Source organism: Vipera berus (assembly GCF_964194415.1).
Source record: "Vipera berus genome assembly, chromosome: 8".
NCBI lineage: Eukaryota > Metazoa > Chordata > Lepidosauria > Squamata > Viperidae > Vipera > Vipera berus.
Window position 1 is genome coordinate 8,855,911 of NC_138211.1, and position 23,593 is coordinate 8,879,503.

Genomic DNA, 23,593 nt, shown 5'->3' on the forward strand with positions numbered 1-23,593 from the left:
TGATTTTGAGAAGATAAGGAGTCCTCCAAAGTCCATTCCAAGTCATATGATCCATGGATATGCCTTTTCTGAATCACTCTGCAAGCTAATGGATGAGTGTTTTGATGGGGGGGGCTTTGTTTCTGCATGATTTTAGGATTAACATATAAGACCCCAGTCCCAATTGATGCTAAAGTAGGATAAGGAAAACCATTTATCTACTTACTTGATTTTCTTCCACTCAATAATGCCCAATTCTCAGAGATGGTTGGAACAAGTCTTTACAGTTAGCTTTCACAGTTATAAGATCTCGCTTGGGGGGGGGCAAAAGCCCTAATAAGCAGGCATATACATAGAATGAAGGCTATTGCTAAGCACATTGATTTGTGCTTTAGATTGTAAGCCGCCCTGAGTCTTCGGAGAAGAGCGGGATATAAATGGGATTAAATATATATATATATATGATCACTGGAAAGTATTATCACTTTTACCGATGGAAACGCTCTGCGTCTACTGCAAATTCCTCGGTGGAATGTCTGCCTGATTATTTTATTGTTCTTTCGTTGTACTGAAATAAGTTAGAAATTAGAAACTGTCCATCATCTAGATCAGCAACTTGAAGACTTGTGGATTTCAATTCCCAGAATTCCCCAGCCAGCCAGGGCTGTGGTTGAGATTTCAGGAGCTGAAGTTGGGAAGTTGACATGTTTAGAGAAACACTGTACTAGACAAATACAGAAGGATGATTTTTTTGTGTGTGACATCCCTATATAATAAGGTACTGGTAATAAGATAAATTAAGATAGTAGTTCTCAACTAATAATCATTCATTTAGTGACTTACAACCAGTCCTTTTATCTACAACCACTCCAGTATCCACATGGTCAAAATTCACTCACTTGCCACAGTTACAGAATCCCAGGGTCACCATTTGAGACAAGAAGCTGGACTGGCTTAAGATGAGATGAGATGAATACTTTATTTCTTTATTTAGTTGTTCATACTGTGCTATTCAGTTAAGTGAACAACACAGTCTTAACAACTGTACTATTCACTTAACTGTAGTGATTTATTTAACAACCATAGCAAAAAAGGAAAGGTTGTAAAAAGAAGCATAGCTCACTTAACAATCTCCTTGCTTATCAGTGGAAATGCTGGTCCCCAACTTGGTCAAATGTCGAGAACTACCCATACACATCGTTTTCAGCCATGTGTAACAGATGAGAAAGCCCATGTCTTTCAAATGATTTGCAGGAATATGGAAATAGCTGCCTGTCTTGGGATAGTTGTCTGTTCTTTGAATTATCCCTTACAGAACTGTCAATATAACTTCTCAGTTGCTGGATGCAGACTTTTCCTTCCTCTAATTACTGGTTCATCATTGTCCATAAAGGGAAACATCTGCCAACAGCTCCCACGGCAGCTGTCTTATTCTCTCTTGTGGGTATTCCTTTTTTGAGGATGGTGAGACAGGAAGAGAAACAGAAAGAGTGACTGCGAAATACGGTGGCTATCTGTCCATATCACGCTTCAGGATACTGTTTTCCCTCAGGTCTGAGCAAGTTGCTGCAAGGGCTAAGATGGTCTACATGCCAACTTGCTACACAAAGTAAAGATAAAAGGAGAGTAGGGGGAAAGAAAGGATACCAGAAACATGGAAATATAAAAAGGGTGATGGAAAGATGATGGAACAAGGGGGTGGTGGCTTTGGTTTGGAACCCCTTCAAGTTTTGAGCCTACCAATCGCTATCAGCAGACCCATCTCCCTACGTGACAACAGCCTCCATTCATTTTCCCAGGGGGGAAAAACTTCTATCGTTGCTTTCCAATCAGCTCCATTGATAGGATAGTTGGAAGAATCATGACATGTTTTCTGCAAAGATAATAGCTTCATAGAAAATTGCTTCCCATGCTCATGAGGACAGTCAGCTGGTTATAGGATCTCATAAAAGATTCACCCATAACTTCATCACTCAGTATCTGTAAAATTAAGCGCTCAGTCCCCAGAGCTTCCTGCAATTATGTTGATGGGAACTAATTAACTCTGCCTTTTTATTTCATGGATTCCAGCTTTACATTTACTTTTACCATACAGTACATAAAGTGGATGTGTGCTAAATTTTAAGTAATTGTCTAGGGCATTTTCACTTTAGACTGCATGGTATCTTGTTCAATCCAGATGGATCCAGGGTGGCCTTGATACATTCAGATTTTAGTGTGCGATTAAAGATAGCCATTCACAATTTTCTGAGGGGGCTGGAAGTATGCGGTTTTCCACCATTCCCAATTTTTTTGTTGGAGCACAGGTGTGGGGAAACAGCCTGAATTGTAGAAGTGGGCAACTTGTGGTTCTTAACCATATTCCTCACTACTATCAGGTTTGTGGGGGTACTGAGAGTTGTTGGAACTCATTGTTGGAGTGTATTTCTATACAACAGCTACATTAGGATATAGCCAGTAGATGGCAGTATGTACAAGTCTGGATCTATGGCATGAACTCTATGCTCTTTTGTTCTGAATTACATTAATATAGTTACAGTAATATAGTTGAGCAGTAAAGCACATGGTGACTGTACTTTTGTTTGCTCTGTGTGGTGCTTTTTATAAACAGAACTTCTAACAAGAGTCGGTTCAGCAAATTGGGGAGGGCCATACATTGTTTATTCAGCTGAATCTTGCAAGAGGACCCTGCAACTTTACACAATATTGGGCTGCACTTTTTGCATTCCAGAAAAAAAAGTACGTCGCTAGGTCTTCTCATTCCCCTGGGAAATAGTGTCATTCTAGTAGGATTCTTATAAATTGAACATGATCTCATTTCTATGTCAGGCTGGGAACGGCTGCTTAGACAGAAAGAGTGTGCCTCCCACATAAGTGGGCTGAATGGAAGACCAAAAGTAAAAGTGTAGTCACTGGATTAATTATTAAAAAGAGAATTGTGGTGTGGGGGAGAGAAGTTAATTTACTTGCATTTACATCCCAATCGCCCAGTAGGGAGAAGAGCTGAAATGGCTAGTCAGCATCTGTTGGAAGGCTGAAGATAAATGAGTGAAGAAAGGAGATAAATGCATACAAATTGAGTTTACATCTGTACTGTTAATATATCTCTTTTGAAAAGCTGATGCCATCAGTTAGCCTGTGAAACCCCACCATCTCCCCATTCACATTCGGACTTGTCATGATGATGGTGGTGATGATGTTATCCATTAAAGTAGTCTTGATGTATATCACCACCCACTTTCCATATGTATCCTGCTGTCTTGGAGCCCTTTCCATGCATGGGAAAAAGCCACACACACACACACCTGCACACACACACACAACCATGATTTGCATGCATTCTTGAGCCTGGTATCCACAGAACTATGATTGTAGATATTCTAACATGTTAGGCTCATTACCTATAATCCAGAAGACCAGTTTAAGATGGATACAGTACCTACAAAATCCTTGTCTGAAGATCAAAGCAAAAGAGCACAATCTTTGAGACTGGGTGGGGGGGGATGGAAGGATAGATTCTGACTGGGTCCAAAAATGCTAATGGACCAGATGACTAAAAAGAAATAGAATCCTTCCATCCCCCGCCTCAACTATCACTACCTAATAATAATAATAATAATAATAATAATAATAATAATAATAATAATAATAATAATAATAATAATAATAATAATAATAATAAAGTTGGAAGGGATTTTGGAGGTCATCTAGTCCAATCCCCTGCTCAGGCAGGAAACCCTGTACCATTTCAAACAAATGGCTATCCAGTCTCTTCTTAAAAACTTCCAGTGTTGGAGCATTCACCACTTCTGGAGGCAGGTTGTTCCACTGGTTAATTGTTCTCACTGTCAGGAAGTTTCTCCTTAGTTCTAGGTTGCTTCTCTCTTTGGTTAGTTTCCATCTGTTACTTCTTGTCCTGCCTTCAGGTGCTTTGGAGAATAGCTTGACTACCTATATAACGTCCCTTCCTCCCCCCCCCCCCCCAATCACAACTGATGAAATTTCTTGGAAACTTGAAGAAACGAAACTTTTTTGTTCTTCTTCCTCATGGAATAAAAACAGTCCAGTTGCCTTTTGGAAAAGCACATTTGAGACCATTGGGGCATTAGTGAAAACTTCTTTGGGGGTGATGGAGGGAGAACATAATATTTCCTGTAGGATAAACCATCTTGTATTCAACTTCCTTTAATACAGTTTTTTCTCTTCTTCTTTTTTTTACTATTCATTTTCATGTATAAATATTTCATTTACATGTCGTTTTCCTAAATCTGCCCTGATTTTTATGCAGTTTTACCAAACGGATACTCACTTTTTTTTCCTAACCCAGAATAACAGAATGATGCATTTTGTTCACTGGCTGCTATTTGCACTGTAGAGAGATTGCTTTTGAGCATTTTGAGGTAAAAGAAATGGAAGATGGATTGTTTTTGCCACCCTACAAGATAACTTCCCCATGTGGTCACTTCAAGTGAGAAGAATGCAACAGTCTGCTCTTGTGTTTTATGTTGAATAATTTCATATTTGCATTCCTGATGATGACCACAAGGTGGGAATGTTGCTACTTATTCATAGTTTTACATCACTCGTGGTTTTTTTAATGAGGAAATGTTTGTGCATTTGTGACACACACATACACCCAAATGAGTCTTGTCTTTCTCACCTGGCTACAGAATGTACATCTGTCTGCCTTGGGGTTGCTAAAGAGAGAAGGAACTTCTAGTATACCATCTTTGGGATGTCCGGAAATATGGCCACAAACTACGTTGTTTTGTAAAAAAAAAACCAGTAGAAAAAAGCCTTGATTCAGAGATCAATATTCTTCTGGGACTTATTACAAATTTGGGGTTTTTTTACTGCAAGTAAAATACTGTAGGTATTGCCAAATTCTTTTTTTCCCAAGCTCCCTTGATCCAGTTTAACACACACTGACACTTTCTCCTTCCCAGCAGCTCCAACACACATCCCTAAAGTGGCAAGATGCCAGATGGTGCTCCATTAGGTCACATTTGCTTATTGTTTGGTAAATAGCAGTTTAATTGAAGTGCTGAGTTGACAGCTTGTCTTCAAAGACAATTTTCCCACTGCAGTGTTTCAGATGCCAGGGTAGCTTTCCAGCATGATGCAATTTCAACTGCCTTTAAAGGGATAATGTTCTCTTTGATTAAAAGGGACAAAGAGCAAAGAGAAGAGAAGATTCCAAGGGGAAAAAACTGGATTTTCATGTGGATAATCTGAATGCATGACTTGGCAAGACTCTAGATTCAATCCTTTCAGCCAGGTTGGGCCTACTTTGCATAATGGTCCTTCCTGAGTTTGGAGTCTGGAAGTTGAAACGTTCCTTTCAATGCCAACAGTACTACATGACATCTGTACTCCGCCAAGGTTAAAGCAGAGAGGGAGAGTTCCATACTATGAGTATAATCCAGCCTGTTAGAATGGGGTGTGGTGTAGGAGAAGAAGTGCAGCACTAGGGGAGTGGAGTCAAGAGAGGAATCAGTCTGGAGTCATTAGGTTTCTACAAGCGATCCAAGTCCAGTCCCCCGATTGAATTCCATTGACTCTTATCTGGCACCAATTTAGTGCTGACTGTTAGTTGGCTAGACTCTTATGTATTTAGTTGTCTCAGCTACTAACTTTCACAGTTTTGTTCTAACTTAACTACTATAGACCTCACCCCGTATTTAAGAGGTTCCTAAAGATGTGGGTGTAAAAGCACTAACATGCCTATCATCTTTGTCATATTTTTATTGTTTTCATTTGGCTCGTGCAAATTTGTAATTTTCATTTGATACGAGCAATAAATCTTCTTAACTGGAACTTAACGTGTGGTCCTGATTCTTCACACCTGACAATGGGGACTGAAGGAAGCCCCTCTGGTCCACCAAGGCTGGACCTCCTTCTCCTCCCTCAAATCCTTCTGCCCTCTCCCATGATAATCAAATCCAGGGCTTTGTTAATCTTGTACGTTTCCTGATGGAAAAAGATGTGGGCCATCTGAATCAGTTCTATGGTGATGAACATTTCAGCCAAAACTTCAGTAAGCACAGTTCTTCTTTATTTTTATTTTTTGGGGGAGGGTTTTAAAAAAAATTAAAATTAAATTTAAAATTTAATAGTGTCATCATTATTGGCTAGGGTTCCAAACCATGACCTGGATGACTGAGAATCTCCATAGACATTAAGCTTCATGATCATTTCATTTCCATCAGTCAATCAAAATGATGTTTAAATACAACAAAAACAATTCCACAACCAATTATGCTAATCTATGATGTGTCTTTATACAATAGAGTTACTTGCTACCTAACTCCGTGCAACTTTTCTCCATGGTTACTTGCAATCCTTTATTATGCAACTTCCTACAAAATGCAGCGTTTTACATCCATGAAGCTATAGCTTTCTGAAAACACAATTTTCGAAATGGTGTACAAATTTCCCATTAAAGAAAGATTCATGCTTAGCGAGTTATAGTTAGATCCATAAGGATTATTTCATTCTTCTAATGCAAGCATTGTGCATGTGGATTTAACTATGATATAGCTATAAAAAGCTGTAAAAAGTGAGCTGAAATAACAGGAGTGCCACTTTTATTCACACGCACAAACATGATTGAGTACACAGAGATTCATGTCTAGACAAAGCACTAAAGCTTTTGCTTCTTCCCCATTTTTTTTTCCTTTTTACAAATGCTGGAAGATAGTAGGGATTCAGCTTCATGGGCATTTGCATATAAATCATGTATCAATGAAGGAGAATATTCCTAGCTCAAGGTTGAAATGAAGGATCCTTGGTGCTCTCTGATCTTGCTTGTTTTCTTGCAGATATTTCATTACCCTAACTAGGTAACATCATCAGTGCTAGTCAGGAGTGCGATTTGCTGTCATCTTCTATTCTGGTGATGTCTTGCCTGTCTGGGTGGAGTGAGGGGCTTAGGGATTCTTTGGTTGGGCTGTTTACTAATAGCTCTTTGGCAGTTTCTTGATTAGGGGTATTGCTTACTTGAGGTATCCTGCCAAAATGTCCACACAATTAGAATCTTAGGAATGTTACTCATGTGTGGCCAAAGTGCAAAGAGTTTTGGAAAGATGTCTTCCATTCATTAAAATGGCTTGGTTGCATCAATTAACACGTTCATGAAAATTCTTTCTTCTTCAATTTCTTCTCCTTCCCAGTTAACCTTTGGTTGCTACCAAGCCAATGTAAATGTGTTACTTAAGATGCAGTCCCTAATCCTCTAGGTCAGGGGTCTCCAACCTTAGCAACTTTAAGACTGGTGGACTTCAACTCCCAGAATTTCCAAGGATGAGGACCCCTGCTTTAGGTGACATCCCTAGGGCCATAAGGTATTTTGGAAGTCCCACTCATTGAGTTGGAACTGCAGGTGATAGGATGCAATCCCCTTCATCCTTTTGTCAGCCTCCAGTTTCCATTTGCAGTGATGTTCGAAACTGCAACGTTTAGAAGAAGGAGAAGGAAAAGTGGTTGAATTGGTCTGGAAAGAGTTGAACAGTTGGTTTGTGGATCTGAAAGAGGCCAAAGAACCTTCACTTACTCTCCACAATCCAAGAGGAAGATTTAGATCATTTAGTTGGTCATTTATTACCTCTTCTATCCCAAGTCTGGAAAATGAAAAGATGGAAAAAATACTTCTGCTCTCATTTCTATCGCATTGTTCTATAACCGATGAGTCACGGATGATTTTAAGCTGCCAATAAAAGAGCACTGCAGTAAAAAAAATGAGGAATTGTCCCACCTGTTTACAGAGAAAGGATTCATGGATTTCCCCAACAATGTAATGTCTTTGTTTACAGCTACTTATTTATCTCCCCATTTGCATTTTTATTCTTGCCCTGTTCACCGCCCTGAGTCCTTCGGGAGAAGGGCGGTATAGAAATATTAATAAACTAAACTAAACTAAACTAGTCACCTTCCTCTTCTTTTTCCTAGAAAGAAGATTGATTTTCTTGTTCACCTCGCTTTATTATACCAAAGTCTCAGAATGAGTCAAGCTAAGCCAAGAAGTAGCAACTGGCCTCAACTCACTCAATGAATTTTATGGTCCACTGGGACCTTAACCCTAGGTCCGTGGTGGTGAAACTATGGCATGCGTGCCACAGGTGGCATGCAGAGCCCTCTCTGTTGGCACACGGTCTGTTGCCCCACTCCTAGGGCTCTAGCTGGGTTTTATAAAACCTTTTCGCTTTAGGCCTCCGCCACTATCTGCAATAAATAAATAAATGGTGATGTCCATTTTGCTCTATGAGTTCATGGTGACCTAAACCTAACCCTAATTGGAATTTTCCTCCAATGGGATTTTCCCATGTATTTTACCAGGAAACATAGATAGGACAGGCTAGAAAAGTCAGTGTCCTCCTAAACATACCCAAGCACTCCAAATTTGTTGGCAATGTCCATTTTGCTCTGTAGCTTTATGGTGACCTAACCCTAACCCTAAGTGAAATTTTCCTCCAATGGGATTTTCTCATGTATTTTATTAGGAAACATATATAGGGTAGGCTAGAAAAGTTAGTGCCGTCCTAAACATACCCAAGAACTCCGAATTTGTTAGCAATGTCCATTTTACTCTCTGAGTTCATGGTGACCTAACACTAACACTAAGTGTAATTTTCCTCCAATGGGATTTTCCCATGTACTTTATCAGGAAACACAGATAGGGCCTTTTCACTTTTAACAGGAAACATAGATAGGGCAGGCTAGAAAAGTTAGTGCCCTCCTAACCATACCCAAGAACTCCGAATTTGTTAGCAATGTCCATTTTACTCTCTGAGTTCATGGTGACCTAACACTAACCCTAAGCGGAATTTTCCTCCAATGGGATTTTCCCATGTACTTTATCAGGAAACACAGATAGGGCCTTTTCGCTTTAGGCCTTCACCGCCATGTGCAAAAAAAAAAAGTTCAATCAATCAATTACAACTTCTCACGGGGAAAAAAAAGATCTCGCAAAGTTGAAATTAATTGATTGAACTTTTTACTCCCACCCAGTCTGCCGTTACCACCACAGCCACACCCACCCAATGGGCCATGCCCACCCAGTTGGCCACACCCACCCAATGGGCCATGCCCACCTGGCACCTGTCGATACATAAGTGTGTTTTGGGTCACAGTTTGGGCACTCGATCTCTAAAAGGTTCGCCATCGCTGCACTAGGTTTTCCCATTCTATGCCCAAGACTTCATCTATATGTCTCTTCATCTCTGAGAGACATTTAGTAATGGAGAAGAATACATCAAGAATCCACAATCAGGGGGGGAAACACAAATTGCTTGAGAGGACCAAAGAGAATGTGAAAGCCATCATGGATGCTTCTCTTGGCCAACTCCTAGGACATGGTATGCAATGAATTCATTGAAACTAAGCAGCTTCCAGTCTCATCACACCTAGCTGCCCTGTATCTTCTTCCATGATGGAAGAAAGCCAGGGTATAAACTTTCAAAATGAAATAAATAATTTGTGTGCCATGGGTGCCTTTCTTTGCTGAACCAGTAGTTTTACACTTATCTATAATTTAAAACAAAGCAAGGATTGACAGAATGGCTGATCCAGCAGTTTTCTCCTTCTCCCTGCAAGTCACTGCAAACAAATGTTTTAGTTGACACATGGAAAATTACTGGAGGAACTTCGTATTTTACATAGGTTCCATCTTGCAATTTATTCATGTGCATCACACTTCAGCAGTGTCTAGCATCCAGCTTCATCTCTGATTGTTTATCTTCTGTTTTATTTTTAATCTCCTGCCTTATCTCTCCCATAAAGGTGAAGTTTGCTTTCTCCATGAATATCGTCTTAACACAACCCTGGTATTTTCTTTGTTGTTACCCCACAGATGGGCCAAAAAGGGCCACATTATAAAGGAAGCATCAAGTGATGCTTATGAGACCATCGTTGACTTCACTTATTTCTTTGAACCCATCTCTTGTGAGGTGACAAATGCTCTGGGAAGTACCAACATCAGCAGAACAGTTGATGTGTATTGTAAGTATGGCTCAACTGCTGATTTACTAGAACATTGCTCAACACCTTGTGTTGGGTGTGGTTTGTTTTTGCAGGACAAAAACTGGCCACGGACCAATTGATGGGGATGCATCTTTTGAATGCCTCATTAAAAACTGAGATAGTCTGACACAAAAATAACAAAGTCAGAAAATGAGACCCATGTGCCAAGGATAATTGATCCCAATAACCATACTTTCCCTAACATAAAATCTTTCTTGCGAAAGGGCTGGAATAAACATTTCTTTAGCTAAGGCCCTGGGCCACAAAACAAGAAGAATTCAATCAAACCCAATGCTTGACCTATAATGTTCATTTGGGGTTCTTTTTTCATATTTACTGTGATGACTATATTAAATTTTAGAGGCTGTTCTGTCCTGCATAGAACTTCAATGATTTCTTTTTTAATTTCAGTTGGACCACGCATGATGACGGAACCACAGTCTCTTCTCGTTGATCTTGGATCAGATGCTGTATTTAATTGTGCCTGGATTGGAAACCCATCTCTGACCATCGTTTGGATGAAGAGGGGCTCTGGTGTGGTAAGAATGATGGGCAGTGCTGCTCAAAGTTGGTCAGATGTTTGAGGATAGATTGCAGAGCTCATTGATGCCTTGTTGGTCTACCACTCACCTCATGCTTTCTTATTCTTACTCTTTGTGGCAGGGAAAGTCTCCATAACCTATCAAAGAGGCATGCGACTTTTAACATGTAAAGCATTTAAAAAAAACATCTCCTCTTCTGCGATCTGAAGGGTGAAGGGAAAGCTCCACAGAGACCAGCATGTTTTGATTCTTTACTGCTAGCATTCCTCCTTCTAAGGAAAGGAGAAATTTCATGGTCTAGTGGTCTACAGGGTTGATTTTCAAGCTGAGCCACAGGGAATGACAGGAAAGGAAATCATCCTTAGGATTGGAATAAAGAAGTCTATTCTGCTCCACCTGGCTTTTCCACTGACCTATGGAGACTTCCTCAACACATATCGGCCCTGCAAAGTAGACCAGAATGCTGAATAGGTCAGGACTGCCTTGATTGTTACATCTACAGTAAAGCAATTGTGCAAGCCTCAGTATGCTTCCTCTTCCCTTGCTTTCTCTTCATATGAACTGGGGAGGGGCTTGTCTAAAATGTTTTCTGAAATTATTTTCTTGGCCAGGACTCAAGTCCCTCTTATCTGACAGTTGACTTAGTAGCAGCAATTCCTTCTGTCCTGCAAGAGCATTCCTTATGCTCTCTGCAACAGCCTACTTCTCTTCACTGGCTAAATGGGTGGAAAGAAAACAGTGTTGTGATGTTCAAACAGTCCAGCAATGTCCAGCTTTGGTAGGAGTCTTCCTTGAGCAATCAAGCCAAGGAAAGGATGGTATATTGTCCTAATCCAGACTACTAGGCAGTGATAATCACCCACGTTGAATGGGAAGGTCTTTATAGTTAAATTAAGAGAAGAGGAAACGTTTGACTATACAGAGGTTGTGAAGGTTGATTTATGTAACTGGCCTGATACAAATGGAAAGGACCGGTTTCCATGGCGCTCACAGCTCTTGGAGCATTTTCTGCTTGCAAAGGGCAGCTTCACAAAATAGCCCTAATAGAAACTGAACAGATTCCCATTATGAGCAACATCCAGGTTAACTAAAGGCCAGAGCCTCATTTAATCTCTTTGTGGCAGGTGAAGCTTTTGTAAACTATCACTATACATTGCACACTCATTGTGAGCAGCCCAAGCTAAGGCTGAGATTTGCTCTGGATCTTCTTTGCTTGGGATTATGCATGCCCTCGTAATTGTTTCACAGTCATAGAATCCAAAGATGTCTTGCATGTCTTAGTGGTTCTGTCTGTCCAACTGTTTATCATCTCTTATCTTTCTTTTATCGATCTCCTTCCATCTATCCAGCCATCCACCCACCCACCCATCCATCTATCCATCCATCAGTAGCTATTTCATCTATCTATCTATCTATCTATCTATCTATCTATCTATCTATCTATCTATCTATCTATCTATCTATCTATCATCTATCATCTATCATCTATCTATCATCTATCTATCTATCTATCTATCTATCTATCTATCTATCTATCTATCTATCTATCTATCTATCATGTATCATCAATACAGAGCAGTTGTATTCCCTTAAAAATAATGTCTTTTGATGGAGGCAGTCCGCACAGGAGCATCTATTTTACACTATAATCAAGTGCTGGAAAAGCATGAATATATTTATCAGCTTCAGTCAAGAATAGATGGAATCCAGAATTTCACTCTTCTTTTATAAATAAACTGGCATATTAATAGACATCCTTCAGCAGGATTAAATTTATGTCCTTTCTCAGCAATAGAACTCTCCTTCTGTATATAGGGTGCCCAAAGGAATGGTGGCTAACAACCAAATCATTCCCAAAAGCAATCTGAAGCCTCTATGGTCAATGTGCATTATTGCAACAAGGATGCCATTGATGAAGAACCCTGAAAAATCCTCACCACATTACATATATTTGGATGCATAGACGCATGCTACAAGTGTGAATACAGTAACACTGTATGAAACCTGCCCAGTGGTAGGATTCAAATATGGGAACAACCGATTCTCTGTGTGGATGCCACTTCCGGAAGTCCGTTCTGGGCCTGGGCAACAAAAAATTAGCTACCAGTTCTGCCGAAGTGGTGTGAACTGGCTGAATCCCACCACTGGACCTGCCCCTCCTCCTCTATTCCCACAATGCTCACACATACAAGGCTCAGCCTTAATGTACGTGATGGAATCTGCTCCATTCTCAGTATAAAAACCCATTTCGGTCAGCACCTAGGGAATGGTGGAAAGGGGCATATGGTCCTTCACGTTGAGTCCCCTCCCATTGTCGCTGCCACCACTGCTGGCCTTAGGCCTATCTGCACTCACGAACAGATTGCTTTGTATGAGTTTCACTCTGAGCATCTAAAAAAAAAAAGACAAGCCAAAACATGCTTTAAGTTGCAATACTTTCCCAGTCTCGCTGGTTTTGATATAAGATGCCTTTGCAATAGCTTTCCACTACCGCTGAAGGCCTTTATGTGTTTTACTAAATATCAGTGTAAACTCCCCATCTGTGCAGCAGAGTTGGCTCTGTGATCAGACACTCAACGGTGCCAAATGGAAAACATGCTGGGTTGTATTTACAGAGCAAACACATACCAGAAAGGCAAGAGGAACCAGGCCCAAAGGGACGCCGTCCAAATTTCCACCAGAGAAAGAGAGCAGATGCTCCAGCTTGCTCCGTGCAGATAGGTGAAGGGAGACGATCACCCAGTATGCAGCTCCTAGCATAAGCACATAATGCCTGTCTATTTCAGTTGCAGATCGGTCCTGACAGCTCCAGTAGTACAGATTAGGAAATTAGCCATTACAACTTCCATAAGCAATTAGAAGAAGTTGACTCTTAAAGGGCATATTTGTTTTAGACTCATCATATTTCCAAATATCACAGGAGTTCGCATTTTGCTGACTGGGCTGCAGAAAAATTCCCTACTTCAGCATTTAAGAACTTTTAATAAAATGGTTGATTGCACCAGTGTGGGTTATAGGGCAGGATGCCTAGTAGTGTAGATGCCAAAAGGGCCAGAGGAGCTGGAACAGGATCAGGGCTGTATGACACGGAGCTGACTTTCATGATACTTTTGTAATAGGGTGGCTGTGACCTCAAAATAGTAATTCCTCTGCCTGGAAATGCAACGGAGAGTTTTTAGACATTAGCTACGATACAATCCAGCTCTTGAAAATGAAATGTTCATCAAGACATTAGCTTTAGGAATTTGGGCGTCTCTCCTCTATCTAAAAAAAAAATAGTGGAGCACAATTAAAAGTTGTAGATTCAAAGATGCTTCCTTCTGCCTTACAGACTTTTTATTTCACTTCCCCAAGCTGGCTGTGTTGTCCATGGATAGGGATAACCCTCCAAAATTCTTAGATTTATATTAGCTGCTGAGTGTTGCAGTTTCACTCCTTATCATTTACCCGGTTTCTCAGGGAAGGAAGAAGGGGGCATGAGAATATTTGGGTCATCCAGGATATGAAGAAGTCCTAATAAGAGCCGAACTTGTCCAGAAGTTGCAAAAGATTAACTGTCTCCTGCATGAACGGAAGAAAGGGGGAATAGAAAGGGAAATCACAATTCACTGAAATACTGAAGGAGGGCACTCCACCCCCAAATATTTTACTATACAGATAGTCCTTAACTTATGAACATAATTGAGCCCAAAGTCTCTGTTGACAAGTGAGACATTTGTTGAGTGAATTTTGCCCCATTGTACGACCTTTCTTGCCACAGCTGTTAAGTGAATCACTGCAGCGGTTGAGTTAGTAACGTGGCTGTTAAAAGAATCTGGCTTCCCCCCTGACTTTGCTTGTCAGAAGGTTGGAAAAGGGGAATCACGTGACCCCAGGACACTGCAAGCGTCATAAACATGAAGGAGTTGGCAAGCATCCAAATTCTGATCACGTGACCATGGGGCTTTCTGCAATGGTCCTACGTAAGTGTGCGAAACGGTCATAAGTCACTTTTTTCCAGTGATGTTGTAACTTCGAACAATCACTAAATGGACGGTTGTAAGTCAGAGACCACCTGTGTATTAAGCCTTGGCTACTCCAAGCCATTAAATCCTTACCCAGCTTTCTGCCAAAATGATGCTCGTTGGGATGTTGCTGACAGAGTTGAACACTTGGATGCAGCTGTCTGAATGGTTAGAGAAACTGGAAAGAGGTAGAAACAGATGAGGCAAACTAGAAGGGAGCTAGGTATTACTGTGAAGGCCTAGCCCAGGGGTAGGCAACCTCGGCTCTTTGATGACTCATGGACTTCAACTCCCAGAATTCCTGAGCCAGCTATGCTGGCTCAGGAATTCTGGGAGTTGAAGTCCATGAGTCATCAAAGAGCCGAGGTTGCCTACCCCTGGCCTAGCCAGAAGAAGACACATACTAGGCAACAGATGGCAAACTGAGATGGGAAGATAATTCAAGATGAAGGACTATCTTTCTATGCCAGAAGTTCATTTTCAGGTGCCTCTGATATTCCCTAACTGGCTGGACTACTTAGTGGTTGGTTCCCATGCTTGGCCAAGACACAATGTTGTCCATTTACTTGCTTGTAGAACCATATCAGGATATGAATGAGTGCCCATGAATTGCTTGTGATTTGTAAACCATTTCTGGAGCAGGGTGACGTGTGCCTGATACGTTATGTTGAAAACCAGCTATGACTTAGCACAATGTCTGAATCCAGCTTGAAAATTGAGATGGCATTCTTGCCTTCTTGGTTTCAAATCTGTCCCCTGAAACAAACTCTCTCTCTCTTTTTTTTCTCTCCAGGTCCTGAGCAATGAGAACACACTAACGTTAAAAAACGTGCGTCAAGAAGATGCTGGGAAATATGTGTGCCGTGCCGTGGTTCCACGTGTGGGCGCAGGAGAGAGAGAAGTGTCTTTGACCGTCAACGGTATTTACCCTTTACTGTCATTCCTCTGGATCAGGGGTGGACAATTATAGCAACTTTATGAACTGTGGACTTCAACTCCCAGAATTCCTGAGCCAGGCATAGTTGGCTCAGGAATTCTGGGAGTTGAAGTCCACAGGTCGTAAAGTTGCCATAGTGGCCCACTCCTGCTCTGGATGGTTATTTTTCCCATTCAGTGTACGGTTATTAAACTGAACCTTAGATCCTCGTGGCAAAGATACACAACATTCAAAGGCCAAGGCCTTCGTTGAGATTGCCAACAGGAAGCCACACTGCAATAGCGAGAGCCAGCGTTAAGACTCAGAGCTGTTATGAAGTAGCTTTGATTTGATACCATGAATATCATTTATCCCATGAATTTGATAATTCTCATATTCCAAAGTACAAGTCAAGGGAAAGTTTTGGGACCATGCCAAAAAGTGGAGAGCAGGGGACACAACCGGCTTCGGGGCTTGCAACAGTGTCTTTTGGACTTATATTTATGTTCTTATTGATTCTGGGAAAACATGCTGTTTTATCTCAGGCCATAAATTGACATAGCTAGCAGGCTAAAAGGTAAAGGATAGAAAATTCCTCAGCTTCTGATTCTCTCCCTCTGCTACTCTGGACTTCAAGCTATTGAGTTGGAGGAAAGAGGATTGCTTACCTTTGGAGTGGAGACAAAATATAATCTCTCTCTCTCTCTCTCTCTCTCTCTCTCCCTCTCTCTCTCTCTCTCTCTCTCCCCCCTGAAGGATGTATATTACCTTCCACGCAAGAAACCCCCATCAAAATTCATTGGCTGGTCTGGATTGCATTTAATTTTGAATGCAGAGTTGGTTGTAAGGAGGCACCACAGAAAGCGAAGCTAGGCCATCCGTTAAAAACAAAACAAATAAATAAATAAATCCTCTTGCCTCTTTCCCCCCCCCTCCATCTCTTATCTCGGGCTGGCTTTTCCCTGTCGATTGCTGCGGTTTAATTAGAATTTAAATACCTCCCAGAAAACAAAGTGATACATTTGATGAAAACAAAGAGTTTGCTCCTTTCCCCGCACCTTTGTTCCCATCACAATCACACCTCTCCTTCCCCCCACCCTCGAATTAAGAAAAGAAATAAATTATGAAAGCATTGTTTTTAAAGAAACCTACTTGATCATTCGGAGTAATTCTGCAGAGAGGAAAATGATAAGGGGCTGAATAAGCACAGAATTATCTCCTCTGGTTTTCTTCTATCTTCAGAATTACCTAGATGCTTCAATAACCCCTTTCCTCCTCAAAAAAAAATATCATAATAATAAGGGGGGAAAAGAGAGCAAAGAGAAATAGTAGGGGGAAATAGCCCCCTGAACTTCATTATTACCTATCAGTAGTTTATTAGACCGCATTGCTAGGTTAACCTTTTTGTAGTGCCCAATGGTGGGAGGTGACTTAGGATGAAACCTGATTCCAAAGAGGCTGTAGTCTTTCTTCGCTAGACAAGAAAGAGAACAGAAGGGGAGAAGTCACTACAAATAAGGAGTACAAGGTTAGGTGGGAATCACACAACCAAGTATAAAAATTGCTTGTCCATTTTGGTTAGGCTCAACTGAATATCTTGCTAGCCATCTGTTGGGTTCAGTTGACTCAATTCTGATAAAACTCCATATGTATTTTGCTGGACAGTTTTGCCAAGTGTGCAGCTTGGTATAAACCTTGAAAAGAAATGCTTGCAAGTACATGCATGGACTGTCTATGTTTTTGCACGTTTCACCCAAGAAGTGTGTTTTACTACAACATGTTTCATTCCTATAATGCATATTTTTCTGTGCCTTTCTTTTTCATACGTAAATAAATTGGGCATTTCTTTTGAGAATGATGGAACCATGATTGCTTCCACCTGCATGGATGCAACCAAGTTACTTTAGTGGAGGTCACGTTTGCTAATTGAGAAGGTGTTGTGATGGGCAAAGTTTTTGTTTAACCAATGATTCACGTGGAAAGGATCAGAATTGTCTGGCAGGTTTTTGCTGGGGAGACTTTTAAGCTTTTTTTTTTTTTTGCAAGTTTCCATTTTCAACCTATATAAAGGCTGCCTTCAGAAACTGTGGATGCTCCATCACTGGAGATTTTTAAGAAGAGACTGGGCTGTCACTTGTCTGAAATGTATAGGTTCTCCTGCTTGAGCAGGGGGCTGGACTAGAAGACCTCCAAGGACCCTTCCAGCTCTATTCTATTCTATTCTATTCTATTCTGTTCTGTTCTATTCTATTCTATTCTATTCTATTCTATTCTATTCTATTCTATTCTATTCTATTCTATTCTATTCTATTATTCTATTCTTCATTCCTATATTCTATTCTGTTCTATTCTATTCTATTCTATTCTATTCGATTCGATTTGATTCTATTCTATTCTCTAGTCTAAGGTTTACTCAAAATTTTATATTGCATTTATTATTAAATCCTGGTAGCAAAATTAAGCATCATAATGAAAGACCCACTTTGAAGACTTCAAGCATGGTGTTGGATGCTGGAAATGGCTGCAGAATTTCTGATTGTCCATCCTTCCTTTAAAGAATGAAGAGATGGCATCTCTCAATGATAAGGCCCATGCTTTGAATGCAATCCATCACATCAGTCAAGATATTATTGGTGCTAAACTTGGGATAAATCAAGGGGGGGAAAAATCTCACATGGGCCATATTTCACATAGCTTATTGATGTCCAACAGTCCTAAAACTCACCCTTAAGTCTTAAGTCCATATGAAACCCTGAACTCAAAATGTTTGTATATATTGTTAAAAACAACCCCAGATACCATCAAGTCCTCATAAGTCAGCCGATGAAGCCATTAGGATCCACAATTTAACTTTTGTCCACCCTGGCTAGTTTGAGAAGAAACATCACTCTTGCACAAAGTGATGTTTCTTCTCAAAGTGTTGTTTCTTTTCTTCTCCACCCCCTTTCTGCAAACAACAAAGGGCCTTTAATCCTTCTCCTTTATCCCCATCAATTAGGATTGCCCATTGCCTTTATATGTGTAAGAAAATCCTTTTCCCAGATGGAAATAAAGCAAATCTTGACATCTTATAAGAAATCCATTTTGATGCAAGCTTCTGCCAATCCAGATAAACAGTGCAGGGGGCAGAGGGCGGGTGGGGGGGGACCCTTGATATTTGCCAGTTGTGGAAGAAAGATATTATTGTGCGCTGCCCAAATGTAATAATAAGGATAAATGACTATTGCCAGGAAGGATAGCTATAAACTCAGTTTGCTTCCCACTGATAATTCTCCTCCTGTTTATATCCCACATGTTAGACAGTGATGTTAATAAAGGAAACCCCCACAAACAATCCAAGTTAATGCACGGAAGGAAGAAAAAATAAGAATGGTCCCAGCAGCACAGACGCAAAAATAGAAGAAGCAGAAATAATATCAGTTATTTACCTACGAACATCTCTGACTTTATTCAATGCATGTAAAATCCATTTCCAGTAAGCAGAAGTAAAGCTCCTTCAGCTCAGGGCAAAGGTGTTGTGTTCTTCCACTCTGGAGGATTGTGGGTTTTTGTGTGTGTTGTTGTTGTTTTTTAATCCGGGCTCTTTTAGTCTTTTGTCTACGTATATTGATTGACACTGGAGACTGTTGTGACTCAGGGCCAGCCTGTGGGTCCGGCAGCCGGCTCAGATGTCTCGGATGACTCAGATGAGGGGGAGGAGGAGTGTGTGGGAGACGAACCGGCTGATGATGGCTTGGAGGCTTCGCAGAGCCCCCAGCCGGGGCCCTCTTCTCAGCTGCGTGAGCCCAATAGTGCGGAGGATGATGACCCACAGCTGGCCCTGTTCAAGGACGCCCGACGCAGGAGGCAGTCGAGCAGGACCAAACAGAGAAAGGCTGTGGGACTCCTCGGGAGGAGGCACAGGGAGGCCACGCCCTGATCTCTAAATAAAAGGAGTGTTTGGGGAAGGGCTGGTTGCTGAAAGCAACCCTTCCGTTTGAGGATTCAAGTTCCAGTGTTTTTGTTTCTTGTTCTGTTATTTGAGTAATAAATCTTGGCAGACGCTTTCCAGCCTTAGACGCTCTCCAGTCTCTACTGTTTGAACAGGGGTTTGCCTTATTGCAAGGCCGGTAGCAGGCTGGTTCAGAACAGGAGACTTAGTTAATTGAATACCTTGCTGTACAGCATCTTTACCAAAACAGTTCATGGCATGTTCTTTTAGCCTAAACATCCATACTCCAGCATCCCCATTTGAAGCAAGACAGTTGTGTGATAAGAACATATTGGCTCTCTGTTCAGCTGTTCTCCTCATACATGGCAGCCCTCAACTCCAGGCAGGAAAGGAGAAATTAGCATGCTAAGCTTGCCTCCTCATTTAACACTCCTAGGTTTCTAAACTCTCAAAAAGAGAAGCTCCATGGATTGAGAAGACTTTAAGTGCCAAACAAATATTTCCCTGTTTTGCTCATTAGAACATGTGGAACACATTTTGCATATTAGAACATATGGAACATTTTGCATATAGTAATAGAACAACTGCCTAGATTTCATTCATAATTCTATACCGTGAAAGCAGGCCAGCATTATGGGCATCAGAGTGTCAGTTTAACTAGTGATTAAGGTGCTGCCCTAAAAACTGGGAGATTGTGAGTTCTAGTCCTGCCTTAGGCATGAAAGCCAGCCGGGCGACTTTGGGCCAATCATTCTTTCATAGGGTTGTTATTGTGGGGGAAAAGAGCAAGAGCAAGGAGTATTATGTATGTTTGCTGCCTTGAGTTACTTATAAAATAATAAAGGTGGGATAAAAAAAATCTAGTAAATAAATAAATAGGAACTGACTGTCTATCCCTCCTTAACAGATGTCTTTTATGATAGGGAAAACATAAACTAGCAGCAGTAAAATACAGGCAACAAATGAAAGCCTATCATGTCTATTGGGTACAAATAAATTCATCGGTATATTATTTTAATGCAGACTTCCTTCATTTCACCTGTTCAAGCCAGTCTACACGTTTAAAACTCACCTTTTAAAATCTGCCCTTCTTTAAATATTTCTGCTGCCATTATTGATGTGATTGGGATTAACTCCTGTTTTTCATTCAGGAGCTGAAGTCTGAACTGAATTTTAAAAACTTCACCAAAAGGAGCGTATATATTAGAGAAAATAATGGAACATTCATTATGTCGGTAAACGCTAATAGCAAAGTGCACACAAATCATAGAATGTTTATACAAACACACGCACTCATACAGTATGTCTATGGAGATTCTCAGTCATCCAGGTCATGGTTGTCCCAAAGATGCTTTTTCAAGAGGCAACTGGACTTTCTTGGTTTTTCCTTGAAGTCATTTCGCTTCTCATCCAAGAAGCTTCAAGTGGCCTCAACAGCTCTCTAAGAGAATGCAAATGACCAGCTAGCTGTCTGCAAGGAATACAGATCCTTCCATTCGCTGCCATCCAGTCAGAGCTGAAGAAGCTTCTTGGATGAGAAGCAAAACGTCTTCAAAGAAAAACCATGAAACTTTCATTTATCCTAACTGGATATTTTATTTTATTTTATTTTATTTTATTTTATTATTTTATTTTATTTTATTATTTTATTTATTTATTTATTTATTTGGGGGGGAATCTGTGGATGAGACAAGCACTTTTTTTAAAAATCATCTCTAGTGCAGGGGTCCCCAACCCCTGGTCTGTGGACTGGCACCGGTCCACAGCATGGCAGCAAGTGAGTCACACAAACAAGCAAAGCTCCATCCTCGGGATGCAGGCAGTATTCAAACCCACACCCCCTCTAGTCTGCGGAAAAACCTTTCTCCATGGCACCAGTCCTTGGTGCCCAAAAGGTTGAGGACCTCTAGTGTGTCTTGGGTTATCAGCCTTGTACTTTTTTTAAGTTTAAGAGCAGAGGTCCCCAACCTTTTGGGCACCAGGGACCGGTTCTGTGGAGAGAGGTTTTTCCATGGCCCGGAGGGGACATGGTTTTGTGTGCTGCCTGCATCCCTCGGATGGGGCTTTGCTTCTTTGTGTGGACCGGTTGCTGGCATGCCGCGGCCCGGTATTAGTTCATGGACTGGGACTTGGGGACCCCTGTTTTAGAGGATCAGAAATGAGACCTCAGCCTTCAACTCTTCTTGGAATGCATTATGACATATTTGCTGGTCTGCAAGGCACTAAATTACCTCCGGGGTTTTTTTGTTTGTTTTTTTAAGTTCAAACTGTTTGAAATCTTTGGGTGCCTGTGCTGCACAATACACTTGATCATTGAAAAGCCCCAACAGCTGAAATTCCCATGACAACCACACTTCAAAATGACTGTTGTGTGAAAGAAATAACAAAATCCGAACACACATCTGCCATGTGAATGTGTGGCATGATGATAAGAAATGGAGCAGAACTGTCCACCTCCCTCGCCTCCTGCTGCATTTAACTGGGACAGATTCTTGTCGGAATAAAAAAGTTATTGAATAAAAGGAATGTTTCTCTCTAAAAGACAAGCAACGGCTTCAAAAGAAGTAATATCATTCATTTATGCCTTTCCCTCCAGGGTTATGTTTTGGCCGTCATTTGATTTCAGAAAGGCCCTGAAGTCACAAATCTGCCACTCTTTTTTTTAAGGTTTGTTTTGTGAGGTGTTTTTTTTCTCCCCTTCCTGCTTCTGGGCTGTACAAATAAATTGGCAGCAAAGTCCTAAAAATAACGGCAACCAATTGTGCCACCATTTATATCCATGGCAACACTGTCTGAAGGCTTCAGCTGCCTGGAGATGGCCTACCGCTCAGCATCAAATGCCAAGCGACAAAGAGATTGGCAGCTTTCACAAGCTGATTCTGCCCACTGGGGCATGAGACGCCTGTTCCTGAATTGCAAAAAGTCTATTTTTCTCCCCCAAGCGCATTGCTGAGCTGTTCCTTTTTCTTTCTTTTTTTTAACAAGAATTAACCCCTGGTCATGTTTTCCTATCATCCTTCACATAAAGGCAAGAGGTTTAAGGGTGCTGTGATCCCACCAACCTGTTGCTTTTCCTTTTGCTTCTTCTTCTGCTTCTTCACCTTTGCCTCCTTAATGGGGTTGGGCTGCAAAATGAAAACAAAGAACAGCTCAAATTAGGCTTCAAGTTGAGACCCTAACTCAGGGCTCTTCAAACCTGGCCCTATTATGACTTGTGGACTTTGACTCCCAGAATTCCTCAGAGTTGAAGTCCACAAGTCATAAAAGGGCCAAGTTTGAAGAACTCTGCCCTAACTCAATCACTGTGATGTTAGAACAATTAACCAGTGGAACAACCTGCCTCCAAGCGGTGAATGCTCCAACAGTGGACGTTTTTAAGAAGAGACTGGACAGCCATTTGTCCGAAATGGTATAGGATTTCCTGCCTGAGCAGGGGTTGGACTAGATGACCTCCAAGGTCCCTTGTATCTTTAGTAGTAGAAGTAGTAGTAATAGTAGTAGTAGTACTAGTAGGGGGACGCGGTGGCTCAGTGGGTTAGGATGCTGAGCTTGTCGATCAGAAGGTCGGCAGTTTGGAGGGTCAAAGTTATTTAGAATAAAATAGATCTAGAAGGTACCTTGGAGGTCTTCTAGTCCAGCCCCCTGCTCAAACAGGAGAACCTATACCATCTCAGAGAGATGAACGTCCAGTCTCTTCTTTAAAATCTCCTGTGATGGAGCACCCACAATTTCTGGAGGCAAGCTGTTCCACTGGTTGATTGTCCTCACTGTCAGGAAGTTTCTCCTTAATTCTAGTTTGCTTCTCTCTTTGATCAGTTTCCAACCATTGTTTCCCATCCTTCCCTCTGGTGCTTTGGTGAACAACCTGGCCCACTCTGCCTTGTGGCAGCCCCTTAGATCCTGGAACACTGCTATCATGTCTCCCCTATTTCTTCTTTTCTTTAGACTAGCCAAACCAAAGTCCTGCAGCTGTTCTTCATATGTTTTAGTCTCCAGGTCTTGGATCCTCTTAGTTGCTCTTCTCTGAATTTTTTCTCCCCAAACTCTCAACATCTTTTTTTGTGATATGGTGACCAAAATTGGCTGCAGTTGTGAGGGAGGTGATTGTGATTTGTGTAATAAACAAGGCTGTCTTCCATATTCTGGAAGGAAATGGGAGTTAAGTTAAGCCAGTCCCTTTGACTGCCTATACTTAGCACCTAAA

The 23,593-nt window shown here is 41.2% G+C and overlaps 1 protein-coding gene across 1 annotated transcript in view; it reads left to right on the forward strand.

The window, feature by feature from the left end:
- The window catches only part of KIRREL3 (kirre like nephrin family adhesion molecule 3), a gene marked incomplete at its 3' end in the record, with an annotated part of 598,284 nt that overhangs the window by 521,141 nt on the left and 53,550 nt on the right, over positions 1–23,593 (forward strand). Inside the window, exons 8-10 of the mRNA XM_081333655.1 lie at positions 9,827–9,975; positions 10,408–10,535; positions 15,336–15,462. Of these exons, the coding sequence (XP_081189781.1) occupies positions 9,827–9,975; positions 10,408–10,535; positions 15,336–15,462 (404 nt within the window). The remainder of the gene's footprint in view (positions 1–9,826; positions 9,976–10,407; positions 10,536–15,335; positions 15,463–23,593) is intronic.